Source organism: Plasmodium cynomolgi, chromosome 3 (genome assembly GCF_000321355.1).
Source record: "Plasmodium cynomolgi strain B DNA, chromosome 3, whole genome shotgun sequence".
NCBI classification, from domain to species: Eukaryota; Apicomplexa; class Aconoidasida; order Haemosporida; family Plasmodiidae; genus Plasmodium; species Plasmodium cynomolgi.
Genome location: NC_020397.1, coordinates 832604 through 841626, shown reverse-complemented (window position 1 = coordinate 841626; position 9023 = coordinate 832604). Strand labels below are relative to the sequence as shown.

Sequence of the window (9023 nt, the reverse complement as noted above, 5' to 3'; positions counted from 1 at the left end):
CCTTTGACGAGATTTACAAACTTTAAAGCAAACGCAGCTGTTCACGTGTTGTTCAGAAAAAGGCAGGGGTGTAGCAACTGGTCGTTATTCGTATTTTTTTTTCCATCTTTAAGGGGTTGCTAAACTGCGGAAAATTAATCCATGTAGGTGGGAAAAGAAGTGGGAGAGGGTGGCAAGGCTACGCTGCTAAGCCGCCAAACGAAATGACCACGTTAGATGGATAACCAATTGGAAAATACAGCGTGATGGGCCGCCTAGTCCAAATAGTGATGTTGCACCCCATTTGTTACCTCATGCACCAGCAGGTTTAAGATCCCCTATCAGAGTTTTTTCACCAATCCAAGGGTCGATCGGTAGGTAAGTATTCTCACACAACATAGCGCATTATAGGGGAATGCAATCCGTCCCCCTTGCAACGTGGTCCTTCGCCCGATGTACATACAGGGGCATGTCCCTCACCCGGTCAGTTCGTCCCCATGGAACTAATACCCTTTCGTCCATTTCTACTTTCCTTTCCTCCCCCTTCTTGGCTACTTTGTGGTTTATTTGGTTGGCCAATTTATCAGCACTTTTGTCCTCCATTCGGCATCCTTTTCCCCTTCTCGTTCGCCTCGCTCTTTTTTTTTTTTTTTTTCCCCCCCAAGTTGCACACAAAAATGGAAAAAAAAAAAATTCACCACCTTGGGGGGGGGAAGCGGAAAATAAGCCGCGGGCATACTTCATGATGTGCCTTTTTGGTTTCCCTTCATTTTGAATACCTTACATACATGATATTTCCAAATGGCGAAAGCATTCACGTGAATGTTTTGAATTATTTGTTTCCATTCTTATGGATTAATTCACACTTGTCGGAGGTTGGCATTTTCCAGTGAGTCATGCTCATTTCGCGTATTTGCAAAAAAAAAAAAAGGGGAACATTTGTTTGGTATTCCCAATTTTGTATTTTTTTTTTTTTTTTTTAACACTTGGCAAGAACACATTTGCGTGCGCTACTCGCCTTTAATTTTGCGCGACAAAAATATGTTCACGTACGTTTCCACCCTCTCCAGGTGAAATAGTTATATGTACATCTCCCACGGCGCATACACAATGACTTGCTGGCTTCTGGCTTTCAGTTGCTAGCTCGCATGTCCCTTTGCCCTGAGTTTGACGCACGCTTTTATTATGGTCCTCCTGACGTGTTTGCGATTTAATTGTATTTGCCCGTCCACGGCCGGCTTGCGGCCCCTTCGCGTGCGTTTTCGGTGGACTCCTGTGTCCACCTGCGTACCCGCGGCCGAGTAGGTGTGCACGTGGAGAGGCTCTTATGTGCCTGCATGTGTAACTGCGTAATTGCGTAACTGCGTAATTGCGCGTTTGTCTGCGCGCTTATCTGCGGCAAATCTGGAGCACATTCTCTCACCGTGCACGCGTCTACCTCCGCGCGCACACACACCTGCGCAACTGGACGGACAGCACGCAGGCGGGCCAGGCAAAATGAGGCAGAATGGAAAACCCATTTTAAATCGCCCTCACCAACGAGATCCTTTTTAACATGCACATGTGTCCACCTACCTATTTATTTACACACAGCTAATTAATCTCCCCCCCCAAAATGAATCCCCTTCTGGCTTTACACATATCCCTGTAACATGTTTGCTCATTTGTGAAAGTCGGCACCACCGACATGAAGCGGGCTAACTCACCTTCCTCAGATTGGTAATCGCTGCAAGTGTGTTTGTCTCTGCTGTTTATTTGGGTCACTACCATTATGCCTCGCGCCGTCTTCCGCGGAGGCTAGACCATCGCCCCATTTGGCAGTCACCATTTGGCAGTCACCTGCTGCAACTCCCCATTTGCTTCTTTCCACTCCATTATCTTCATTCTTTTTTTTTATGTGTCTTTTTAACTTCCGCCTGCCCACCTGCACATGTTCTCCCATTTGCAAAGTAACCCCGTCATTGGGAGCCTTTCCCCCTCCCCATTTTCCATCCCGCACCTTTCGGAAGGATGAAGGGGCAGAGTGAAAAATAAAAATGTTTTTTTGCAGAGGAGGAGATATGCCTCAGCATCAGCATGTGGACAGCACGTACACGAACCGCTTGAACGTCGAGTGCGGAGAGGTTAGTGGGGTTAGTCGGGTTAGTCGGCTTAGTCGGGTTAGTCGTACTAGTCGGACTAGTCGGATTGGTCGTACTAGTCGGATTAATCGGACTAGTCGGACTAGTCGAACTCGTCCCCCCCACTACGCCGACCGCGTTAGCCGCGCTTTCGAGCATCACGCGGATAGCCAAGGAAACCTCGCAGGGCAAAGCCCACCCCATTTTAAAAGAACAAACCTTCGTGAAAGCAGTTCATACCTAAATGCAAACAACGCACGGGAAAACAACTCACCAAAAATGGGGCAAAAGAACGCAAAAACAAACAACGAAGGAATTTTCCAAATCAATAACGATGCATATAATAGCAGGTACAGTAACCTCAACTACAATCATGCCGGTGAAATGAATCCCAGAAATTACAACTTCAGCAATATAAAGGTTGTGGAGGATGACGAAAATTACAGTTGCAGCATGAATCCTGCGAGCAATGTGGCCGGGGGGAAAATGGGAAACCATCCTAATGGCAGCATGCTAGACCATCGTAAGTTTCAACTCAAAAGTGACGATATGAATCCAGACCATGGTAGATCCCACCAAGACTACGCGAGAGTGAATCGAGAAAATTGGGGACTTGGGGGGGACCACCATAAAGGCAACGCCTCCGGGCCCTATCACCACAGGTTCAATAACGACATGGGCTTCCTAACCCAAAATAGGGTCAGCAATTCGGAGACGCACAACCCAAATGGAAATAACAACCCAGACAGCCTTCACCCCCATCAGTACAAACATAACAATAAAATGTCAGATGATAAATATGAGCATCTTAAGAACAAATGGGAACCCCCCCCTAGTTATCTTTACGGCAACGCGGCTCCTCCGATTGCGCCTCCGACTGCGCATCCGACCGCACCTCCGACCGCACCTCCGACTGCACCTCCTATCGCTCCACCAGTAGGGGCCACTCAGAAGAACAAAGCCGACCTGTATGACAACGCAGGGAAGACAACCCCCCCGTCTTATGGAACCCACTTTAACATGAACACTCTCTATAGCAACTTTAACAACAATGGGGGTCAATGGAAAAACATGACTGTACGTCCCTTCGTCAACAGGGATAACATAAACTATGATGAATATGAAGGAGGGGGTAACTACCAGGATAATCACATGGGTAGTCAACCCAACGCACCTATCTTGGGAAAGAATAAACCACCAGACATCGATGACATTATTAAAAAATACACAGCGAAGGAAAATCAGGAGGATAATTTCAAACTCAATTGGGGCTACACAAAAAACGAAGTGACAGGGGGAGAAGTCTTCAAAGGTGGTAATAAGCATATGAACGACGGCCATGTGAGGAACTACCTCCCTAGTGAGGACAGAACTGGTAACCACGCGAGTTCCAACGTCAACTACACACCCCAGCATAATGTGCTGTATGGCTTCAATCAGAACGGGGGGTACCTTCCCAAGGCCCTCAACTCGGTCAACCCTTCTAACGCCGCTAACCCCGCCAACGCCGCCAATGGAGGGGGTGCCCCCCTGCTGTACCCCAACTTTTCCTCCCTACGGAATAAAGAAAAGGACGAGGAAGAAAAAAAAAGAGAGAAAAAAATCAACCTACTGAAAAACATAATCATAACGAACCCTAACCCTAAGTACAATTTTAGCTTCAGTGACGACCTGTACGAAAGTCTACCTGCACATGAAAATTATTATCTCAATACAAGTTCCCTTGCCGACTTTAACCACATGGCAAATGGGAACCATGCACACCAGGGCCAGAACGACATACTCGGGGAAGGTCTGCAAAACAGGGTAAGTGCACACAACAATACATACGATGATTTTAACACACCGGAGAAGCTCAATGAGACGCCAGGCATAACGAATAGGCACCACTTCAAGAGTGAGATAGCTCCGGTTGACGAGGATTGTTATGCGGAGAGGTTCGGGGGGGACCGCTTTGGGGGAAATCGCCTTGGGGGAGACCGCCTTGGGGGGGATCGCTTCGGGGGAGACCGCTTTGAGGGAGACCGCTTTGAGGGAGACCGCTTTGTGGGAGACCGCTTTGGCGTACAGAAATATGCAGTACAGAAATACGGAGTGGATAACGTCCCACGGGACAACCAGGCGCAGGACATGAGGCGAAACGACGAGAACTTCCGCTACGAAAAGCCCAGCACGGATCGCGAATTCGGACAGAACCCATTCCCGAGGGGGGAGTCAAATAGAGATTCCAACCACGCATTAAGAGATAGAGATAAGAGCAGTATAAAGCTGTATGATGAAAACTCCAAGCAGAGAGCAGCCACCGCCCTCGGCCCTTTTACGAACAATACGAGGCTTCACAACATGATGGATGTACACCCCAACCAGGAGAATAAGCCTCCTCCGTTGATGGACTTGCTGGAGAATAGGCCTTCTAACAACACGGGGGAGAAAATTTTTGGCAGACAAATCGACCAATATGGAAAAATGGGTCAGTTGGACTATCTTAAGAAGTTTGAAAATAGCACTCACCACGTGAGTGAGAATGTGTTCAGAACGTCCGAGGGAGGGGGAAGGAACGAGTCGGCTAGACATTACGGTGTCGCTGCTCAGTATGGCGGCGCTACTCAGTATGGCAGCGCTACTCAGTATGGCAGCGCTACTCAGTATGGCGGTGCTACTCAGCATGGCGGCGCTACTCAGCATGGCGGCGCTACTCAGTATGGCGGCGCTACTCAGTATGGCAGCGCTACTCAGTATGGCAGCGCTACTCAGTATAGCGGCGCTACGCAACATGGTGGTGCTGCCCCCCACAGAGGAGACGCCTTTTCAAACATTAACAGCGTGAATATTTTCAAAACGCACGCGAAGAGTGGAGACAACTACGAGGAGGGATCTCTGCTCAGGAAGAACCAAATGAACGAAGCATCCAAACAAACGAACAGGTACCTCCAGGATAATGTTACAAAACCGAGCAACAATCTGTTCAATATGGAAAATATTTTCCAATCGGATAAGAGAAATGGCCTCCGTAACGAAGTGGATAAGTCGTCTCCCATTGTGAGGAATGAGGGTCCTTCTCATATGTACATGTTTGATAGAGAGAGGATGAATCCCAATCTTGATCTATCCATTCGTGAAAATAAAAACTTCACCTATAGGGACGACAAAGACATCATGCGTCGCCCCTACTTTGACAAAACTGGGAGAACTTTGTTTGAGCCCTACGACGATCCAACGTTGAGGAGCAGGCAGTATGGCCACGTTAAGGATCCCGTGAATGGCCACTTCAATGCCCAGTTTAATGCCCCCTTGAATGGCCACTTCAATACCCCCTTGGATGGCCACTTCAATGCCCACTTCAATACCCCCTTGGGTAACAACTGGGACGTGAAAAAAGGGGGGAGCGAGCGGGACGCACTGAGAGAGGGAGATAACTTTAGGAATCACATCGAACAGCGCCGAGAAGACGAACAGTTGGGAGCCATCTGCATGAACAAGAACAAGAACGATGACGATAACGATGACGATCACGGTAACGATAACGATAACGATAACGATAGCGGTGGTTTATTTCGCAGGTCGAACGTCCACTTGTTGAGTGAAAAAAAAAACTCCAGGCATTTTGGTGAGGCCATCAATTTTGGTGAGGGCACCACTCCAACAGGGAAATTACCTATCCGTGATGAACCCACGAAGGAACACATACATCACAATTCGCATTACAACACCCAAAGGAGGCTAAGCAAACCTCCCAACTCTTTATTCAGCAATTACCATACGACTGTGAAGACGAACCCGATGCATGACCACTCCACGAGTGTTACTTCGAACCACCATTGGGTAGGAAGCGGAGGAGAGGGAGGAGACAGAGGATTGCACAACTTCGCCAAGCAACAAAACGAGAGTGCCATCGCGAAAAAGTTCAACCACATGACAAGTACAAAGTCTTACATAGACAGGTACAATGAGCAGGACGAAAACAAAACGACAGCAACTATGCTCAAGCCGATTAATCCCTCCTCATGGAAATATGAAACTAACCAAAATGTAATGGTGCCAACCTCGAATGTAAGTTTTAAAACAAATTACAACCAGATAGAGAACGATATGCAAGGTGGCAATTTAATGACTCTCTTTAATAACGATGCTAAGAAAAATCTGCTCGGTGGAAACAGAGATTGTGAGAGTGGGGTGCTTAACGGAGGTGCCAACTGGGGGGGAAACAACAATAACTTCGGAACCACCGGCGCGAAGGCCTTTCTGGGAATTCTCAACGAGGAACAGAACAGGTATGCCAACTTGTTGAACACCGTGGGGAGGTACACCCCGAGGGATGGCACTGTACGCGATGGCACCGCGAGGGATATCAGCTCTCGAGATGCACACAACCCCCTATCCAACTACACAAACAAGAAGCCCTTCAACCCAAGCGGCACGCACAACTTCACCTTCGTCAAGCAGCCCCTGCACAAGCAACTTCCCCCGCTGCCTTTTAAACACACGGGGAAGCAGGCCAACCAGGACGGGACGGGCCAAACAAAGTTGAAGGCGCTGGAAGCTGCGGGCAGGCCGAAGCTGGGCGAGGGGGGGGGCGCGTTCGGCGGGGGCGGCAACACCCTTTTGGGAGGCTTCAACCACTTGAGCGGCTTCAACCACGGCCATCTCGCCAACCAACCGCATGCCACCCACAGCGGTAATGGAAACCTCTTAAAGAACAACCTGGCCCCGTTCAGGGAGAAGAACGCGTATTTGGGTACCCTGTCCGAACTCCCCCCCTTCGACAGATACAGCGACGGAAAGGACGTGCTGCAGAGGAGGGCTGAGCTGTTCAACCACAAAAACGAATCGAAGGAGTGCACGCTGAAAAATGGGAACGCCCAGTTTAGTAGTTACCTTAGTAGCAACCTTAGTGGTTATCCCGACCAGTTGTGCTTTCCTAACGAGAAGAATGCCGCAGGGAGTTTGTTCCACAGAAATGGAAGGAGCAAGTATAGCTACGGGGATGTGGTAGACGGTCATTTGGCTGGAGAACCACTTAGTGGAAAACTGCTTGGTGGAAAACTGCTTGGTGGAAAACTGCATGACGCAAAACTGCATGACGCAAAACTGCATGACGCAAAACTGCATGACGCAAAACTGCATGATGCAAAACTGCATGATGAAAAACTGTTTGGCGCAAAACTGCTGGATGGAAATCCCTTCCTGAACAAGGAGAGGGAGGAAGACGTTCCGAACGATAAGTGGCTGAGTCGAGAAAATCTGAACCTGAGCTTGCTGCCAGCCGAGGGCGAGAGGGGAAATAAGAACTTCGGCTACGATAGGGAAAGACGTATATCTCTAAGCAATAACATTTCGATGCTTCTCGAAAGGATAAGTAACAATTCGGATAGGAAGACTGCCATGAATGACTTCATGACGAAGCACAGAAGCAGTGAAAGCTCCAACCTCTGCGTCAACACAGTTAACTACAACGATAATTTGAATTTGGACACACAGCAGTTCGTAATTTCCGACCACCACGTGTGTAACTTTGGCTTATGGACATTATACAGATGCAAATTAAGACATGATAAGGTCTCCTTCCTTGTAAGCATCGTCGACTCGTTTTACCTGAACAGAGGGGATAGCAACGATACAGTAGCGAATAATATCTTATTCCACAAAAGGCTTAGGCACATGAATATTTTATCGTATGAAGGGAAGACAGCTGATAAGAACAAGCTTTATTTACTGTTTGAGCACGTGCATGGGAATGTGCTGAAGTCTCAGAGTGCACCTCTCGAGGAGAATATCATCGCTTCCTACGCGTACCAAATTGTGGACCTTCTGGAGTACATGCACGCCAACTTTATCTTCTTTCACGGTAAGGGGTCCTGGCGAGGCGGTCGCTACGCCGCTACGTCGCTACAGCGCTACACTGCTACCCCGTTACACTGCTACCCCGTTACACTGCTACCCCGCTACACTGCTACCCCGTTACACTGCTACCCCGCTACACTGCTACCCCGCTACACTGCTACCCCGCTACACCGATACGCCGCCACCCCGCAGGCATCCTGTCCAACATAATCATCCTGCAGAAGAACACCCGGGAGGAGCTGCTGCAAATCCTGCACGAGCGGAACAAAAACGTGAACAAGTACTTCGACATCTACAAGCACGGCATCGTTAAGGTCTTCAACTTCGACTTTGCGAACATGGACGCAAGTAAGGAGCGCAGCCACCCGCGCCAACCAGCAGCCACGCCGCAATCCGACACAATCACTTTGCCTCTGCACTGCCGCCACACTCACTCCACCCCTGCACTCTCCACTACCGCAGCCGAGAAGGACTATCAGTTTGACTTCCTTTGCCTGGCGGTGCTCATATATGAAATGTGCACCAAATACAACACCTACTATTCGAGCAAATTTGTAAGTAGAAAAACTATTCCTCCTGTTCATCTCATCCGTTCATTTGTACCGTCTATCTACCCATACCAGTCCAACATAACGGAACCGTCAAACGGATCGTCTACTTTCTTCTACGTCCCCTTCCCGGGAACAGCTACACTCTAACTTCCCCTTTTTTTACCATCGATTCCTCCCCACAGGAAGACATAACAGAACGGATATATAACACTGACTTCTTCTTCCCGCATTTTGTTTCCTTCGAGTTGAAGAACTTTTGTTACGAAGTAGGACTCCCCGAGGAGAGCGGCTCCATGGGAGGGAGCGACCAGAATCCCACGCGGGTGTACACATTTGGGGGAGCACACTTTTGTGGGAGTACACTTCTGTAGGAGCACTCTTTTGTGGGCCCCCCCGCAAAACGTTGCTATGCCTCTCCATCGCCCACAATTTACTCCTTCCCCTCACCCCCCCCGCTCAGCTGTGCTCGAAAAGAAGACACTGCTTTAGTGACCTCAAGAATCACGCGTGGTTTCAAAAAAATTTGAATTTT

General features: G+C 48.8%; 1 protein-coding gene across 1 annotated transcript; it reads left to right on the top strand.

Annotated features, from left to right (window-relative positions):
* Window positions 1-2378: 2378 nt before the first annotated feature.
* On the top strand, window positions 2379-8980 carry PCYB_032840 (protein kinase; the record flags this gene model as incomplete). Its single annotated transcript, XM_004220956.1, has 5 exons — window positions 2379-7944; window positions 8133-8288; window positions 8403-8494; window positions 8674-8749; window positions 8952-8980. 5 exons carry the CDS (start codon window positions 2379-2381, stop codon window positions 8978-8980), a joined length of 5919 nt encoding a protein of 1972 aa, XP_004221004.1.
* Window positions 8981-9023: the final 43 nt, after the last annotated feature.